Source organism: Hippoglossus hippoglossus, chromosome 9 (genome assembly GCF_009819705.1).
Source record: "Hippoglossus hippoglossus isolate fHipHip1 chromosome 9, fHipHip1.pri, whole genome shotgun sequence".
In the NCBI taxonomy this organism is placed as follows: Eukaryota; Metazoa; Chordata; class Actinopteri; order Pleuronectiformes; family Pleuronectidae; genus Hippoglossus; species Hippoglossus hippoglossus.
Window position 1 is genome coordinate 17,895,961 of NC_047159.1, and position 18,693 is coordinate 17,914,653.

Genomic DNA, 18,693 nt, shown 5'->3' on the forward strand with positions numbered 1-18,693 from the left:
AGTATATAACGTAATGAATAAATATTATTAAAGTGTACAGATGAATTATATAAATTATGATAATTTGATCAAAGTTAAGCAAGAATGCTAAATTTGTCATGACACCGGAAGAGCACGCGCGTGTGTCACACTCAATATAGTCCCACGTGTTGCATGTCCCCCAACACAAAGTAACGTTTGAGTGATGGTACGGGTGTTTTAGTGGGACTCGTCTTGTTCGGGGGTGAATCGGTGTAGATGTCAGACACCGGAGATGAGTGGCAGGTTGCCCGGCGACGAAAAGGCGCAGCGCGGAAGTCGAAGACACATCAGGGGTGTTCAGCCTCAACGTGCAGCCAGGAGCAGCTGGATGTGGAGAAAACTGTCAAACGAATCAGAGACGCAGCGTAAGAAACATGATTCCCACCAAACAGCAATCTCCTGAAATATAAATCACATGTCAGCAGAATATACTCGTTGTCTGCACAGGCTTGAGTCCCTGTGTAACTCTGCTTCTCTGCTCCCTGTACAGGTCTGAGCTGAGATGTGAGGATTTCTGGCAGGAGTGGAAAGGTGAGTGTGCAGGGCAGGGTTGCCAGGTCTGCATGACAAAATATATCAATCAATCAATCAATCAAATTACATTTGTATAGCCCATATTCACAAATTTGTCTCATAGGGCTTAACAAGGTGCAACATCTCTGCCCTTAACCCTCAACAAGAGTAAGGAAAACTACCAAAAAAACCTATATTAACAGGGGGGAAATAGACTGCAGCCATTGCCTACCTGCTATTAAAGTCCAGCAGTATTTCTATCATTGCCATGTTGTGTTGTCATATCCACAAAGACGTCTTAAAAAGCATCCATTTTCAGTGTGCCAGCATTACAAGCAGTTTATCCTAAAAAGCTCTTTAACCGAGGTCCAACATGACCTTGCATGATTGGACAAAGTATATGATGTTTTAACTAAATCTCCTCCACTTGCCTGGATGACATGAATTTACTATTTATATATCATATGCATATACCATATTCAATGCAACACCTTATTTCAGCTGAAAAATCTTATCATGTTGCTTCACTATATTTTAATCATACACTTATAACAAACATGTGTGTGTAATAAGGCTATGTATGTACTCTTCGCAGTTTTATTCACCTTATATCAGCTGAAACACACTGTTATGTTAATAACCTAAATAAATAATTTAGGTTATTCACAATATATACACAGATGAGCCACAACATTAAAAACCTGTCAGTGGTTATGAATTAACATGATATGGTGCATTAGCTGAAATAAGGTATGACGTTAACTACGGTAAATGCAAATGACACATAAATAGTAAATTCATGTCGTCCAGGCAGGGTGGAAGAGGAAAAGCGAAGAGTTTGTGTGTTATGTGTCAATGGGCCGTGTATATGCTGAATTAAAATCATTTCAGAAAAACTGTTTATCTTGTACAAGGCCAAACTTGATCTCTTTACAGCAAAAAAAGAAAAAAAACTCCTCAACTGGGAATATTTAGAATTTTCAATGTCTCTTGTTTTGATGCTTTGGGATCTTTTGCCTTCTTAGTCCAATGCAAAACAGGTCTACTTTCCCCACAGATTATAATTTCAATTTCAATTTGCAAACCCTATTACAAAAGTAAAATACAATAGACCTGGCAACCTTGCCACTTGACTAATGGACAGCTTTTACTGAGGAACACTCTAACTTGCACCTTGATGAACCTGATTGTTCTGCAGGCCTGTTGCTGGCGGCAGGATCGACATCCCGCTCCAAACCTCCAGAGGACAAGGACTCTGAGGATCCCACTGAGCAGCTGGAGGAGGACAGGGAAGACAGACAATGTCAGCAGCTCGAGTCTGTGTGTTACGGCCTCGGCTCCTTCTCCTCCTGCGCCGCGGCTCGTTACCAGCTTGCCGCGTTGCTGCTGCTGCTGGATGCAGCACAGGTCAGACATGGAGTTCATCAGTGAGATAACTCACAACACTCGCATGTGGCTCTGTTCATCCTAAACTGTGTCTCACTGCTCTGCTCCCTTAAGATTCCACTGGAGGACTGCTACGTTTATGACCCTGTATTCTCCACTGGAGAGAGGGACGTACTGAGAAAGCTGGGTCTCACTGTACTCACAAAAAATGAGGTTGGTTGATCTATTGTGATAAACAATGCAGCGAATAATCAGACCTTTCTAGTGTTTTTGATCATTTTAGCCTGTTTGATAGAGATTATGAATACACAGATAAATTGGCGGATAAATAAACTATTTTTCAAATCGTACCACAGATGAGCATAATGCTTCTTTCTGACAATTACAAACAGGGCTTTACAATGAAAAAGAACACTGTCTGTTTCTTCCTGGACGTTTCTAAAACATCTCTCATCTTCCTCGTTCTGTTGTCATGGTGACAACCACAATGGTAAAAGACAACATCAGCTGTCTGTGAGCACCAGACCTACACCAGACACAGCACTGACCAGGAGTTAAATAACTTTAAAAGGTCAATCCATGTTTATTTTAGATTTTTAAATTCCTAATTTTTACTCTCAAGGCAGTGACTGGTTTCCATTCCTTTCAGATTACTATAACAGTTCACTGACGAGGACTAAACAAACTAGAGAACCCACTCTTTTTTTATATTATTATTGGTATTTGCTATCTCAGATGTTAGCGTGGACAGATTTGTAAAATCGTCTAGTGTAGGAAACCAAGTTTTCAGAGTCAATAATCGAAGACCAAGCATCAAAGAGTCAAACCCAGGGCGTGACAGGTAAGAATACACCCACTGTGAACAATGTAACATGTAAGTTGCTGTTATGATTAATGAATTGAAGGACCCTTGTCAAGCAAGTTTCAGGCCTCGGCAAGTTGATTTTCATAATTAGTGGCTTGTCTCAACAGCATTCTGTCTCACCTTTATCTATTAAGGAAGGGAAGCGTTTGGCAACCAAGCCCACCCTCTTTTTCCTGATGCATTGTGGGAAAGCCTTGTACAACAACCTTCTCTGGAAGAACTGGCGCAAACAATCTCTTCCTTCGATGACCATCATTGGAAACAGCTTTAACAGCATGAGGGACAGGTTTGTACAAGAAATGACTGAAGGAGGTGAGTTTTGAAAAACTGAAGGGGAGAGGAGGTGACGCTCGCTCTCTATTGTACCAACAACAGGGCGATCGACAGAGAGTTCGAGCGGGACTACAGCTACATCAGCCAGGCTGTGGGTGTGTGTGAGGAGCGACAGCTGCCTTGTCCACCCCGCTTCACTGACGTCTTCAGTGACACGGCAGTCATCACCTTTCCTGCCAGCGGTGTGAACAGACTCCCACAAGCCACCTGGGCAGAGTCACCCGAACCACAGTACCAACACTGCTCTGATTTGGAGATTATACGAAGGCAAACACAGAGCTGAGACGGCATTTGGAAAACACAGGACATTTTTTATATTTGTTGCTATTGATATGACCAGTTTTTGAATAAATGAACTATGCTCCAAATTGAGGGCGGACTCTTGAGGAAGAAGAGGAAAAAGATAATATTGTCCATCCTGGATGAATTTAACCTGGTGTTCGAGTGGCGATGGATAACTACTGCCAGAGAATTGGAAGGATTTCTCAAGTGTTTACGTATCTGGTGCTTTTACAGCCGGCAATTTTTATTATCAGTCAGTACAACATGAAAATCTCCTTTATATGCTGAGGCTTGACATTTGTTAGGTTGATGAAATAACATGGGTAATAAATCACTGAAAACAGTTACTCAGTTTTTGTCTGTTGATGTTATTAATGATAGGAGCACCAGTTAGTAGTAGAAATAATAACAGTAGTAGAAATAATAATAGTCGAGTAGATTGAGATGTGGAGTCAGTTATGCAGAATAAGAGAGAAAGTGACATTAAGAGTCAACAATTTACATTATTATCTTCTCTTTTATCTACTCATGAATTCCAATTACATCACCGACAACTTCTTTCCATTGTTGGAATCTGTTGCATCACACCAACAAAAGGAAGATTAACAAATTGATTCGTTATTCCACAGGCGTCACCGTCTAAACTAAACATATAAACACAAGGTTTAAGAAAATGGTTAAATGTGTCGAGCAGAATTTGGTCTGTAGAAATAAGGTTTTATTTACATGAAATCCATGTCAGGCTGGATCATTGAATAACACTATGTTTTATAAAGTGACTGATAAGAATTCACCCAGAATTTGCAGTGCCAGTAAAAGTTATAAACACTGGTATAATCCCATATTACACCCGTTTATGGAGGCTCAAGTCTGCATGCATTCCTGCGTTTTCTCTCCCCCCTTCACACTTCAATCATTGCCTATCAATAAAGACCAATATTCTCCAAAAATATATCGAAAACAAATTGGTAGTTTGGGCGTTTTTACATCTGACAGATGATTTAGATACGTTAAAGAGGAGAAGACAAGTGCTGTTTAATACTCAGAGTAAAAAGTTTATTGTTGGAAAAGAAAAACACACAGTACAGCCCTCTCCCTGGATCAGTAATAACATCTCCAACACAAAGTAATACTCATCCTCTCACTCTCTGCTTTCTCATTCTGTGCTTCACTGAATCAAACGACCTCTCGGATCCTGGCAGAGTTTATTGTTACAGCAGTGTTTTCTGGTTTGATATGTGTTCACTCCTCAGCCACTCCATTCGCAGTGACTTTATCTGCGACTCCATTGACTACTGTGTCTTTGTGTCCTGTTCCATTCACTATTATACTTGATTTTGAAACAACATCAGCCCAGGTCCCTTTATTCTTCAGGACTAACGGTGTAGCCTTGGTGTCCCTCACTCCGTTTGATTCACCACCTTTCTCATCTGACTTCATCTCCTCACATGTTGCTTCAGGTTCTATCTCCCCGTTTGCTGTGCTGCTCGTCACCTCCTTTTCTACACTGCCCTCAGTTTCCTCTCCTGCAGCCCTGACCTCTGACTCCCCATTCACCATTTTCACCTCAGTGGCTCTGTCACCTTCCTCCCTGTTCTCTGTTTTCTCCTCATGCTTGTTTTGCTCCGCCGGCTCCACCACATGACCATTAACTGAAACTGCAGCTGCACCCACCACCGACACCTCGTCCACCGACTGCTCGTGTTGGCACTCGCTGTTATTCTCCACCGCTGGGCTTCCTCCATCCTCAGCTTCCTTCCCGCATCCTGTTTCTTTATCCGGGCTTTTCTCTCCTGCCTTCAGAGTCGCTGAGGCGAAGAGCTCGCCAGGAAGCCCTAGTCCCAGTTCCTTTAAAGCTGCGGCTTTTCGTTCCAGGTGTCTCTGCTTGTACTCCTGGAACCTGTTACTATGAAAATGAAATAAATTCATGAGTAGTTTCCCCCCAAAAGTATATATATTAAAAGTACCAAAGCAGCTGGGGCAAATTGTACTTGAAAAGCAGAGTTTGCGTCACTACATGCCTTAAAGATCGAATTTCATCCAGTAGTAGCCAAAATATTAGAATAGTTTTAGAGCTAGACTCATTAATATTCACAGCTTTTGCTCATCACATATCACATATAGAGTAGAGTGACAAATAGAAAGCCTAAGTGACCGATAGAAAGCCTAAATATACTTGAAACACCAAATTTCACACACTCATGAATGCTAGTTCCCTTAATATGCCTGATTTTGTCATCAAGGTCAATTATTGTTGAAAAACGCAATTTTAAATAAAGTAAAAAAAAAAAATCCTGGATCCGCCTCCTGATCCGGATCTGCACCTAGATTTAATGAATTCTTTCCTGATCCACATCACAACCCCCAAGTTTCATGGTAATTTGTCTTGTAGTCTGCATAACTCCTCCTTGGTGGAGGTAACAATATGACTAGTATATTTTTCAATGATCAGGATATACAGTATGGATACAAATTATTTTAATAAACAAATTTAAGGGATCCTTATCATGAACGTTTGTTGATGTAACGTAACTATAAGCCATGATATAAATATTGTAAAGATTTGTTTTTTAAAGAATAGCTGAGCAGCATTTCATTCAACACATATCATATTAGTGATATTTACCTTTGTGTGATCTTCCTGATTCCTGTCACCAGAACCATCTGCTCCAAACTGGTCTCAGTTGAAGGAGTCAGACACTGAAGACACAGAGGACGGTGAGGTTAACAAACACATTTATCCATTTCTCCTCTTTCAGCACTCTCAGAGAAAACCGGAGCGCCATCCAGACGCATACCTCCACTGTTTGCTCCGTACTGTCCGCTCCTGCCTGTCTGAGAGAGCGCTCCACCTGCACCGCCTGCTTGGTGATGGTGCACAGAAACTCTTTGCTGCAGCTTGTCTGAGGATGATCCTCTCCGAACTGCGGAAAAGAAACGAGCCATAAGATAACATTCACTCGCGCCCAAACCAAGCCACTTTCAATCAAACTCCAATATATACTGACCAATGAGGTGAAAGCAGTGAGCGCCTCTTTCTCATGGGTCATAGCACTTCTGTAGTCTCCCTTACTGCACATCCACTGGGCCAACAGGTGCTGACTGCACAGACACGAAACCAGCGAGAGAAACGGTGATGACGTTGGAAAACCAGACAAATGCACACATACAGATGCACAAATACAGAAAAAACGTTGCAGATCTTTTTAAAAATAAAATATCGGTGCCAGCTATAAATGTCAACTTACCTGAGAGCCGTTTGCAAGTCTGTGGTGCCGAAAAAGGAAGTGTTGAGTCTCAGAGCATTCTTTAGGAACTGCCCTGTCTGATCTCCTGTCAGCACCAACCCCAGACAGCTCTGCCAGGAGACAATGAGACGACTTTAAGTTTTTTCTTTTTAAAGCAGATATTTTTTGTATTATGTTGTGAAATCAATAGCATTAGAGGGTGTAGTGATTATTGAGGTGTTGCAACCTACATCCAGTGTCGCGGTGTAGGGATGGTCTTCTCCGTGCACTGTTAGCAATAGCAGACGAGCTCTGAGGAGACACTTCTGAGCCAGGGCCGTCTCTCCTCCAGCATACATGTACACACCCAAGAGGGTCTAGAACATAAAGCATAACAATCACAATCAAGTAAATAACCACAAGGCTATACCACACATATCCTGAACATGCTCAAGAATACTAATGTGTAGATGTACTCACATATTGCTGGATAGTGTTTGGATGGTCAAAGCCGAGCACCCTCTCACTGATGACCACTGCTTTCAGCTGGACGCTGCGAGCCTTTAGGAGTCACGGCGATGAGAGGAAATTAAAGCAGGCCTCACATACATTTTTTATTTGATGCACTGATATGTAAGCAACATATTATTATATACAGTATACAGCATTTATAGAGAATGTATTGGTTAGTCACTGTATCATAGTTTCCTTAGTTTTTTATCAATAATTTAATTGCAAAGTAACTAGTAACTGTGGATGGACAGTAAATGGGTAAATGTACTCCACTACTGCAAAGTAATGATGTTGTTTTTCAGCTGGGATGACATGTGGAACATAAACCCACCTCTGCTGCTTTTCCCTGCAGGAAGGCCACCCTGGCCAACAGGCTGTGGCAGTGACAGGCCTCAGGGTGCAGGTCATCACACACTCGACCAAACAAGTAGGATGCTTCCTTCAGGCGCTCATGGGCCTGATCCAGCAGACCTGCAGTTGAAAAAAAAAAATACAGAATCCACCTTTCATTAAGATTTAGTCGAAATACATATATTGAATGTAAAGGCTATCGTTTAGCTTTGTTAACCTACCTTTCTGAATGAAGTTCTTTGCAGCATGAAATGCTTTAGAAGCATCCACAGTCATCATGTCAACGTGCTTGACAACAGGGAAGATGTTGACGATATCATCTGGACCAATAGGTGCTTTATTCATGTTGTCAAGGTAGTAGTCCCTCAATCTCAACTGGTGTAGACACAGAATTTAAAATGTTTATTATTCATTCATTATTCATATTTCTTCTCAAGATTTGATCAGGAAACCTATTTTACATTACTAATTCATTTGCTTCAGTTGATCTTGACTAATTCTAATTGGTTTATAATAATAAATATGACTGAATCTATATTTCAGATGTCTGTTACCTGGACTCCTGTCTTTAAACAGAACTCTCTGAGCAGAGAGAGCTTCTGAAGGCCATACTGCTCTACCAGGTGGTTTGGACCGGAGCTGCCAGAAAAGAAAAATAACAGTTGTTCAAAAACTAACTCTCGAGTCATTGCATAATAACGAGTACAAAGGGAGAACAAACAATGGCTGTGTGCTCACCCGAGGCTGTCAGAGATGTTATATGTCTCAGCAGCATCCTGACAGACCAGGTTCCACAGCTCGGGCCCCGTGAGCGTGCTCCAGGGTGTGCTCTCAGAGGCCCCAGCCCCTCGAGCACGCCGCCTCGACTTCTTTTTCGTCTCCTCCCCCACATGAGCGGGCGCGAAATGGGGAACCAATAGGCAGCAGAGGAAGTGACTGACAGCTGCACAGAGACTAGGCACATCCACACCCTGCAAAGACCATGGACACATATTCATTCTCCCTGGAGCGTATGGACACACACCTTCAGCTATTTCCCCACCCGACTGCATGTGTAAACACTGCAATGTTCGCGACAGACGTCAGTAAAGTACCTGGAGGAAACTGTTGAACACTCTTCTTGTAGAGCGGATGAAAACTTCACCCACAACCAATCTCTGTTGAGCACAGACAGAGGGACAGAAGAAAGCACAATTAGCAGAGTGGTGACATTTTAGTTTAGGGCTTGTTTTATGTAAATAAAACCCACCAATATATGCCTCAGGTGCTCCTTGTGCTCTGACTGACTGATGGCCTTGACCACATGACCCAGATACCGCAGGTTGATGCCTCGCTGGTGCAGCCCCTGTTTCAGAGAAGCTCCATCCATTGGTGCCTCATAGTTTTGTAGGCAGTGCTCCACCTACGCAAGTGCACACATACATATATGTTCGATAAGCTTGTTTTCGTTTTCACACAAGATGATGAGCCTCTTAAAGTGCGTTAGGAAAGGATTCACTCACAAACTCGGGTATCTGGTGTGTGATGATTAAAGCTGCTGCTTCCTTCAGTAGCCTCTCCTGCTGGTTTACTGATGCACGTTCAGAATGAGGGAAGGATACTCCTATAAACACAGGGCACAAGATGCATGTCATACATGGTTCCATTAACAGGGGAGCTAAGGGGAGCTCGGATCCCCTGAAAAGGACATGAGCTCCTGTGAAAGCCTACTTTGAGATATTTAGGGGACACTTTGTTGCAGATCACAGATTATGACATGATAATGAGACTCCTAAAATATATAATAATAGTAAAAAATATGTCCGTGTGTGTTTTTTAACATATGTCTCCACTCATTAACACAATGATGTGTCTATTCTGCAAAACAAAAGATCCGTTGTCAGCAACGTTTCGAGCACAATGGTCTCCCTCAGCAGTGGTATTTGACTTGTAAATCATTATGTTAAAAATTAATAAACATTTTAATTCTGAAATTTAACCCTGCAAACAAATATCCTGTAATTGACCAGACTGCCATACACTTCTATGTGTGCATGTATGTAACATGTTTAGTGATTCTACCAAAAGGTTTGACTTTGTGTGTGTGTGTGTGTGTGTGTGTGTGTGTGTGTGTGTGTGTGTGTGTGTGTGTGTGTGTGTGTGTGTGTGTGTGTGTGTGTCTTTACCTGGAGAAAAGACATTTGGGTTTAATCGAATCTCAAAGATGATGTCACTACACGAGCCCACATCTTTACAAGCAGCTCGTACTGCATTGGTGGCTCGAGAGTCACCTGCAAGAATAAAAACAATTGTATAAAAAGTATAAAGTACTGAAGATAACTTTGGTTCAAACTGCTACAGCGCTTCTTACAAGCTGTTGCACATTCTTCAAAGCCTCCATTCTCATCCAACGTCTCCCGGACACGCTGAGTGAACTGGCAATGTCTAAAAGAAGAAAACAAACAAACATTAGCTTGGTGAAAACACTTACAAATCTGAGATGAAAAGACTTTTATTTCATGAACGACTCACTTGTGCTGGACGAAAGCCTGCACCAGCTCTGGCCTCAGTCTGCAGAGGCTGTGAGGAAAGCTCTTTGGAAACCCGGAGTCTGTGTGATAATTCTCAGGCCAACTTTCTTTAACGTCACTTTTCTTCTCCTCATCCCCTTCTTTGCATTCTTTCCTCTCCTCTTCTCTAGTGACAATCTGACTCTCTGTCTCCGCCCCTGGGCAGAAGTTGGCGTCGGCCGGGAAGCACCTGAACACGTCGAGTATGTAGAACCTCCCGTCAGCTCCCAACAGTCCCTGGGAATCCGCTGGTGTGAACAGTGGTACCTTGTAACCGCTGGGCGCCACAACAACATGTCTCTGGAGAGCAAGACACTTGGCAGCATGAGCCAGGAGCACGAGCAGCCGCCTGCGATGAGGGGACTCTTGGGGTCCGGCATTGACCCCGTACAGTAAGCCTCTGAGGACCAGAAGAAGAAAGATGTTAGGAGGAAAAGCAACAAAAATCTAAGCAGAGATTGTTGTTGATTAAAACCACAGGGTGTTACCTTGATGCTTGAGAAGTTTCCTGGTCCTGTTCCTGGTCCTGGTCCTTTTCCTGTTCCTGGTCCGTTCCTTCCAAACCAGGAGCCAGACCCTGGGCAGACATACGTACTCCTCTGTAGTCTACAATGGCTGTAGGTAGTGTGTGCAGCCCCTCCAGCCCCTCCAGGCCACTGTAAGCTTGTACGCCTTTGAGCTCCAGCCTTTGAGCTGCCCTGCAAGTAGAAGATGAGGACATTTAAATAATCTGCATAATTCTGAAGGTGAAAACAAAAACTTTTGAAAATTCTCCAATGAGACATGGAATGGGCATATTTTTTATTTGTTATATATAAGATAACATAATCTATAATTAGTCTCTAAAAAATAAGAAACAGCAGTTAAACCAAATGAATAAGTAAAAATGTAATATTAACTTTAGGAAATATAAAAACAGGGACCATATGAACACAATAGAATATAAAAAATAGAAACAATATATGCAATGTAAACAGACTATATACAGTACTAAAAGTCTTTATATCAATAATATCTTGTCATTTTTTCGGGTTTGCTCTTACCTGCGACCCCTCTCCCCACCAAACACTGCACTTGCTGCCCCCTGGCTCATGAACAGACCCCCCCACAGGAAAGCTGGGTCCTCTGGGTTTCCATTCGCAGGCTCCACGAAGCCGTCTACAATGGTCTCCGCCCCCTGCATGACGACCTTCACAAATGCACTGTTCACCTGAGAGAAAACAGGTAGGACGAAGAGAAAGTGAGTGGACAGGCAAGAGAAAACCGATGGTAAGAGCCCTGAAGTGTGCCGCTGCTGTTCACCTGGAGCACAGCTCTGTCTCTCTGCAGCCGCTCCTCCAGGCTGCCTTGAGGGAGATCTCTGGCTGCCTGCAACTCCTCATTCCAGTCTGGACTCTACAAATTACCACACAAAAACACAACTATTTACACTCAATATCACGGCCAACAGCAAAGTCTCAGAGAATAGCAACAAACTCTTGTCTTCTGGTGTAAATAACCCGTCTTACTGCCTGTTCATCCACTCCCAGTCGGCTGAAGGTGTTTTTGTGGGTGCGCGAGGCCCCATGAGGCCCGAGCCAGCTCAGCGTGTAGTAAGAAGTGGGCATCACTTCTGCTGGTGGTAATTGAGGCCTAAAGGAAGAGAAGAGGGAAGAGAACAAGCTGCATTACCCACAATCCACTTGCCTCACAGTCATTGTTAATTCAACAGTTTACAGTATCAGAGCTTTGGCCTGGGACTTATTATAGTAATTGAAATTATATAAATTATACACCTCATTAAACCCCACTGTTGGGATTCTAAGTCATACACATGTAATAATGTTACCTGTTTTTAATTGCAGTTAACGTTTTTTTGAAGGCAGGACTGATGTGACAGAGCAGTTCAGTGAAACAGTGATAAACTGCAGACGACTGTGCAGGACGAGGATCAAACACATCTTCTGTAGACCTGAAACAATGACAAAATGTAACAAGTTAACATTAAATGATTTATATTGTTGTTACTAAGATAGAAAAAAAACTGCAGGGTACAAAATAAACCTGATATTTGTTAGTTTGCTATAACATTCAGAAAATAGTTTTTTTTTTACCTGTTGAGGAAAAAACCTTTCGGACAAGATGTGATGTCACACCGTTTTCCCTCCATTGTCACCACAGATATGTACAGGAAGTCTCCCTGCAGCTTCCTGTGACCTGGGGGCGGGTTCCAGCAGCTCAGACACAAGTCCTTCAGGTAACTGGGGGCCTGATGTGACCAATAAAAAGAGAGAGTCAGCGTGTATGTTTGGATGTGGCAGTGGCCAAATGTTTAAATAAATTAAAATGTAGGTAATTTGAGTACGTACCTCTGGCTGGGAGCTGGGCGGCAGCAGGGCCATGAGTGGTCTTTCTGTGGAACCAGGGAGGAGGTACTCAGGAGGAGCTGCATCCTGGTTGGTTGAATCCGTTTTTGTGTTGCTCAGAGAGCGTTTCAGGCTCTTTCCATTTGGTGAGCTGGGGTCTGCACCTGTAACCAAAAAGATTTACACAAGTTTGACCAGGGAAAGATTTTTCATTTATATTTTGGAGGGTGGGGTGGTAACGGTACAAAACCTCAAAGGTTTTAACATAATGCTTGATTTTATTTATTTATAAGAAACCACATTCTTCTTGTTTAACTGTATTAGGGAGAGAGACATCACACGCACATATGTATCCTCCACTTTCTTATTTATTAATGTGCAATTACTAAAATGGTTCAAAAGGCTGTGTATATATAGAGGGGAAGAGAAGTAGACCCACAGTCTGACAGATTGGGTTGGCAGTAACAGCTCTGGCACTGTAGACACATGTGAGCCAACAGCAGCTCAGTGAAGTATTCGTCACACACAGGAAGGGGTAGGTGGAGTGGAGCACGGCAATGCTGCTTTCATATTAGTTTGTTTAGTAACAATCAATCACCAAACCGATCTCGTCACAGGAAGTCCACCAATTGTCTTTATAAATATCTAGCTGGGTAAATACATGGAAAGCAAGCTGCAAATTTAAGATGGTGTTCTTAGTTCCCGGCATATTTGAGTGAGGGGAGTGATGCACAGTGATGTATTGTGGTCTCGTTTGAAATAACACAGCAATACAACAATATAATTAAGGGTGGACTGGGAGCTTGGGTGGTTGTAGTATATATCTGGTCCTATAGAGCCTGCAGCTTGTGATGGTTTATGTTTTTTAAACAACATTTATTTCCATGCCCCTGCACACTGATAGATTACTCCCCTGTATTAGGTGCTACTTTGCGGCTTCCTGTACGGGCTCAGTATGTGTGTACCTGTAGTCTGATGTGTGAGTGTCTCCAGCAGGCTCGGTGAGCGTCCCTCCCTCAGTGCATCCTGAGGCCCAGATGCTCTCAGCAGCTCCACGACTCGAGCCAGATGGAGCCTGGCCGAGCTGGCAGTGTAGGGCTCTAGAAAAAAGTACTCAGGTTAAAAGAAAGATTCAGAATGCCCATCTTTATTGAACTGAGAGTAAGATGGCCCAATGAACAGGAAATCCCCCCCCCCCCCAAAAAAATAATCTATGTTGCACAGTCCCTTAACACAAATCTGACAGGGTACGTACTGCACGCACCAAAAATGTGCAGACTAGTTTGTTTAAAAATGTTGCACAGCTAGAAGGTGAGAAACAGACTAATTAGTTGGCACACAGATGTAACCTCTTCAACTGTAAGTTACACCCTTATTTTGACGACTCAGAAAAGGCAAATCATCTTTTGACATTGACCTGAGAGAGATTTACGATTGTGTGAAAGTTGGGAAGGGTTATTCTTACAGATATCCTATTCCTTGAAGTAAAATCATGCCACAGTGCAAATAAAGTTTGCAATTATAAAAAAAATTAGAACATAGACAATTTATCTTTATTTTACAATAAAAGAGAGGCCTCTCTCAAAAAAAAGTTGCAACCTTCCACAAGGCGAATGATGGCTCCGGGTTTCAGGCCCTTGAGGCTTTGCAGCTCTGCGAGGGGATCCAGAGTTACGCTGGCGAATGCCAGTGACAGGTTGGAGCGTGGACACACCTCATTCCTCGAAAGCAGGCCCATAAGTGCATCCTGGACGAGCCAAAATCCATGGACCTACAACGATGCATATAGTTTAACAAACCAAGGAACACTCCTTACTGTAAGAGGATAGTTCCTGCTTTACATAGAACGATATGAAGACTTAGCATTTCAGGGTGTACATCAAACTTTTACAGTGACAGTAAACACAGTATTACATATACTGTTAAAAAGTATACTTCAAGAAAAAAAATCTGTAAGATCATCCTGGAAAACAGATGAATGTCAACTGTGCCCTGCAGGGTTCTACACCTTGAAAAATGTTGGCTACAACACAAAATTCAAGATGGTTGTTATAATTATGCAGTCTTAGCTATCTCTATTAGGTTCACTTATCATTTATTTGTCATTTATCTGGCATGTAAATAGTACAGGGAACAATGTCTGAGAGGAAATCTAATCAATCATGTTTGTACCTGCAGCTCAAATGACTCGACTCCTGCCCCCTGGATCTTCACAGTGAATGATGTGTCATCAACTTGTTTTATACCAACAGCATTCTTTTCATGGATTACATCTGTTTGAAGAGGAAATAAGAGAAAGAGAATAAACTGAGGATAATAACAGACCCCCTCCAACGGACAAGCAAATCATTTAGGTGGTTTTCCTGCCTTTGACTCACTTCCTGCCAGGAGTTAAACCGTGACACTTAACTAAAATGATGAGCATAATAATAGACTAAAGCTTTGTAGAAAATGCATTGAATGAATTATGATCATGACCTTTCAAAAATTGTGTGTGTGTGTGTGAGAGAGGGAGAGTGAGAGAGAGGACAAAGAGAGAGAGAGAGCCCCAGGGTGAGAGAGAATTTATGCAAGAAGTGTCATAGAAAGGGAAAGTGGGGTGTGTCTCTCTCTCTCTTTTTCTTACACACACACACACACACATTGGCGTAAACAGAGAGGGAGAGCAGGACCCAGCGTGTTCCTCAACCAGAAGTGTGACTAAACCTGTTGAATTTACCGACTGGCCCTCATGTCATCTTAGGGTGAAGGGACAACCACACCCAGTGCTGGCATGTTTAGACAGCAGAATGCTACAACAAATGAACTAACAAACCTACAACTGGGCAGGAGAGCGTGCTCGCTTGCAAGGCCGCATGCACATACTGAATATATATATATATAAATATCCAACACCTTCGACGTGTTCACAGCAAAGCAGAACATTTATTTGACTGTAGAGACTGTAGTCCATTGTACAGTAAATCCCCCCTGTTCTTGCTGTCAATCTGGGACCACTTTACCACTGGAAAACACCCAAAAACAAATCGCTTCTTTGTTTGTGATTGGCTGAGCGAAGGCCCCTCCTCACTGTGAGCTTGGAGCCATCAGCCTCTCTCTTTATTGGAGCTATGCTGCCTTACTTGCACAGAAAACGAAGTTGTTTTTAGGCCTGGCAATTCCATGTTGGCACTGATTTCTAAGGTTGGCTTACGCTACTCAACCACACAGAATTCCTTTCCTGTGTGTCACGACTTTCGGTGCTTTTCCGAGGAGTACCTCAGGGTGACATGAACTGTCAATCACAGTGCTGTGCCCAAAGATTTATAACACATTGATAAGGGGATACACATTTCACCTTGCATTATTCTGCCTCGAGGAAGGGGGTGTGGCAAAGGTTGAAAAAGACAAAGTTAAGAGTTTGAAAAGCTAATGCAGTTATAAGGCTGGCAATGTGGTTATAACTTAAACTTGAAACTAAGACATTGAGTCTGTCTGAGCAAATATTTTGTCCTTAAAAGTTAAGAAGTGCAGAGCAGGTTCTCCAACACGAATGTGTCGGAAGCAGTGACTAATAGCACAGGCCCTGTTCGGAGCAGCAGAGCAGTGCTAAATATCCCATCCTCCTCACATTCTCCAGCGAGGGAGGCACCACATGAAAAAAGAAGGAAGAGGAAAGTGCAGGCAGAGAGAGAGACAAACACTTCACAGGGGTTTCCTCACCAGTTTTGGCCGGATTTCTTCCTCCTCCTCTCCTTATTTTGTCCTTCATGGCTGCGAGGTTGAACTTTTCCTCGAGTCTTCTTGTGTTCTTTTCTTCTCCGCTCTCTCGAAGTTGCGCTGCCTCTGTGTCTTGTGTCAAACCGCTGGAGGAATGCACGGCAGAGGGACAGAGAGCGAGTGGAAATGTGCAGCTGGACTGTTCTGTGAGTCCAGCAGCAGAGCGAAAGTGTGACACGCTGCCTGTTCAGGGTTTGCGACTCCTGCCCCTTTTCTCCAAGGCAAACTCAGCTTATCTGATCTCCCTGTGCAAAGCCACACCCTCGGTTTGCTCCACACAGTCTCATTACCCTCTGACTGTCTCTCACACTTTGTTGGACTGGGTGTGTCTAAGCTTTGTAGCTCTACTCACTCTTCCTTCCCCTGACATGTTTCACTCCTCCCTCCCTCCCTCCCTCCCCAAACCCTGCAGGAGAGGTGGTTTGATCGGAGTATGACAACCACTCTGCTTCTGACATTGAGAATTTGATGTTACAAATGTCAGGGTTCATCTGTGTTCATGTTTAATATAAACAACAGTGATATGTATTTTACTTTTTAAACTACAAGTCCAAGGTCAAGGGGCCTTGATGGGTGCATCATGGCAGCAGATTTGGATATGCACACAAGGGACATCTCCCTATACAATGTCACAGTGCTGCTGAATTGTCCCAAACAATATTTTATTTGTATTCTTCATACTGCATGAGGCATTGTTGACCAGCAGCTGGGGATGATTTTTAATGATTAACTTAATTAATATAGTATATTACCTAAATATTGTCTGCAACTCATTTGTTTGTTCATGTCAGGCATCATTTTATTCTGAAAATCCTGTCAGCAGCACCCAAACAGTCAGACAGGTGAGCAACAGGCATGCGGGTGAACTCTCATGTCCTGGTGAAAGATAATGTCATAATTTAACGAGCTACATGAAAAATATTACTAGAATGTGTTGATGGTTTAAAGAAGAACTTAATGATTAATGATGTTGCTGAATCATGAAAAGTTGTGTTAATTTAACAAACACATTCAAGTCATTTAAAATTGTATGCAGAGCCAGGGTCTCTATATGTGTGTTTTCATGTGTGCACATGACTGAGAAGAGAGAGACAGAGAAGTGTGCCTATTTTTGTGGCCATCTGACAAAAAGTGTCTCTACCCAAGATAAAACCAAACTTACATCTCTTGGCTGCATCCCTCATGTTACTATCATGATAGTGAAGTCAGATTGAGGTGGAAATACAACCATGAGACAACAGGGTGTGTCTGTGTCTTATGAGGTGGTTGTGGTCTGATTGTTGAGGCCTACACCCGCCACGGTCACATTTTTCACATGCCAGGTAATATTGCAGTTCAAACGAAACACTAAGATTACTGGGTTAGGCAGAGGAGTTGAACACCACAGGGCCTTTAGTAAAGACTGGCATTTTTAAAGCATCACATATCACCTGCAAGATGTCAAGGTCTGGTCTAACTCGACTCTCAGGTGCTAAATAGATCGGCTCATAAACAGTCACCTCCTCAGATCTGTAGGACTGTACGCTACAGGATTGAATGGATGTGTGTCGAAGCTTTATCAATTAGACAAGCTTATTTTCAGTTGAATCAAGATACAATATAACAAATAATGAGCAGGTGCAGATGCACTGTCAGTGCTCGGGCCCTAAAAAATTTAATAATAATAAAGGTAAAACTAAAAAGGCTTATTTGTTTTTTAATCATATTCTTGTATAATGTGGAGTACATCCAGTGCATTATTTATTTTTCTTGAGTTTTAGGACTTTGATGAGAGATTAGAAAAATGTATTATGAAACACATTAAATCTAGGTTTTGTTTGGATTTGTAAACATTTCCCAATGATCAGAATGATGTCAAGACCATAAATAATAATCTCCTCTCTCCGTTTTAAGTGGGACAATTTTGTGGGGAATCCATTCATGAACATCCAGCCATAAAGTGATTCAGAATACATGCAATGGAAAAAAAATTGATCAGTAGTTTCAGTTTCATCACAAAAAATGCAATTATCAGTATCAATTTCAAATCTCTGTCGTAAACAAAAGACAGTGGATGGATACGTACATCCCATTTAATATTTGAGGTGGTATGGGGAATTTTTATTATCTGGTTTGCAACTTGTGTATAGTTTTTATTTGGATGGTGTCGTAAATGAATTTCTGTGAGATAACTTTGCACAAAATAATGTTAAACATATTTAGATTTGGGAATTTGATCTCAATAAAATCCAAACCTCCCTTTAAAAGTTAAGGGATACAACTTTGAGACTTTGAAATTTGTTCAAACTCTTTTAATGTAACATAAAACAGAGTTGGGAATAAGTTTAGTCATGGACGTATAATGTTCATCAATTGCAATTAATTGCATTATATTTAACGGAGATTAGTCAAGCTACCTCAGAGGAAATTAAGCACTTTGTGAACCTGTTTTTTGAAAAGTGCTGTATAAATAAAGTTTATTATTATAAACACACAGTGATTCTAAATTATAATTATTTATATCAATAATTATTAATGATTGCTCTGCACCATATTAGTGAAATATAAAC

General features: G+C 42.0%; 2 protein-coding genes across 5 annotated transcripts; one reads left to right on the forward strand and one right to left on the reverse strand.

Annotated features, from left to right (window-relative positions):
• The first annotated feature begins 131 nt into the window (after positions 1-131).
• srrd (SRR1 domain containing) lies at positions 132-3,744 on the forward strand. Of its 2 annotated transcripts, none has more exons than XM_034594749.1 (6): positions 132-386; positions 469-552; positions 1,733-1,941; positions 2,035-2,133; positions 2,920-3,071; positions 3,161-3,744. In XM_034594749.1, the coding sequence occupies exons 1-6, from the start codon at positions 254-256 to the stop codon at positions 3,399-3,401; spliced, it is 918 nt and encodes a 305-aa protein (XP_034450640.1). In that variant the 5' UTR covers positions 132-253; the 3' UTR covers positions 3,402-3,744. The 2 variants fall into 2 exon arrangements, with proteins under 2 accessions (XP_034450640.1, XP_034450641.1); XM_034594750.1 differs by having other exon boundaries at positions 133-386; positions 512-552.
• A 690-nt stretch (positions 3,745-4,434) lies between these two features.
• Positions 4,435-16,462, reverse strand: si:ch211-166a6.5 (clustered mitochondria protein homolog). 3 transcript variants are annotated; one of them, XM_034594659.1, is made up of 29 exons: positions 16,088-16,461; positions 14,558-14,658; positions 13,985-14,156; positions 13,351-13,485; positions 12,389-12,549; positions 12,134-12,288; positions 11,869-11,991; positions 11,549-11,672; positions 11,343-11,435; positions 11,084-11,250; positions 10,529-10,738; positions 10,003-10,440; positions 9,842-9,915; positions 9,657-9,761; positions 8,994-9,094; positions 8,741-8,893; positions 8,586-8,648; positions 8,230-8,462; positions 8,046-8,130; positions 7,713-7,866; positions 7,472-7,611; positions 7,108-7,188; positions 6,879-7,004; positions 6,649-6,758; positions 6,409-6,502; positions 6,199-6,324; positions 6,027-6,100; positions 5,012-5,306; positions 4,435-4,975 (listed from the first exon to the last, which is right to left on the reverse strand). In XM_034594659.1, exons 1-29 carry the CDS (start codon positions 16,134-16,136, stop codon positions 4,643-4,645), a joined length of 4,275 nt encoding a protein of 1,424 aa, XP_034450550.1. In that variant the 5' UTR covers positions 16,137-16,461; the 3' UTR covers positions 4,435-4,642. The 3 variants fall into 3 exon arrangements, with proteins under 3 accessions (XP_034450550.1, XP_034450549.1, XP_034450547.1); XM_034594658.1 differs by having other exon boundaries at positions 4,435-5,303; positions 16,088-16,462; XM_034594656.1 differs by having other exon boundaries at positions 4,435-5,306.
• Positions 16,463-18,693: the final 2,231 nt, after the last annotated feature.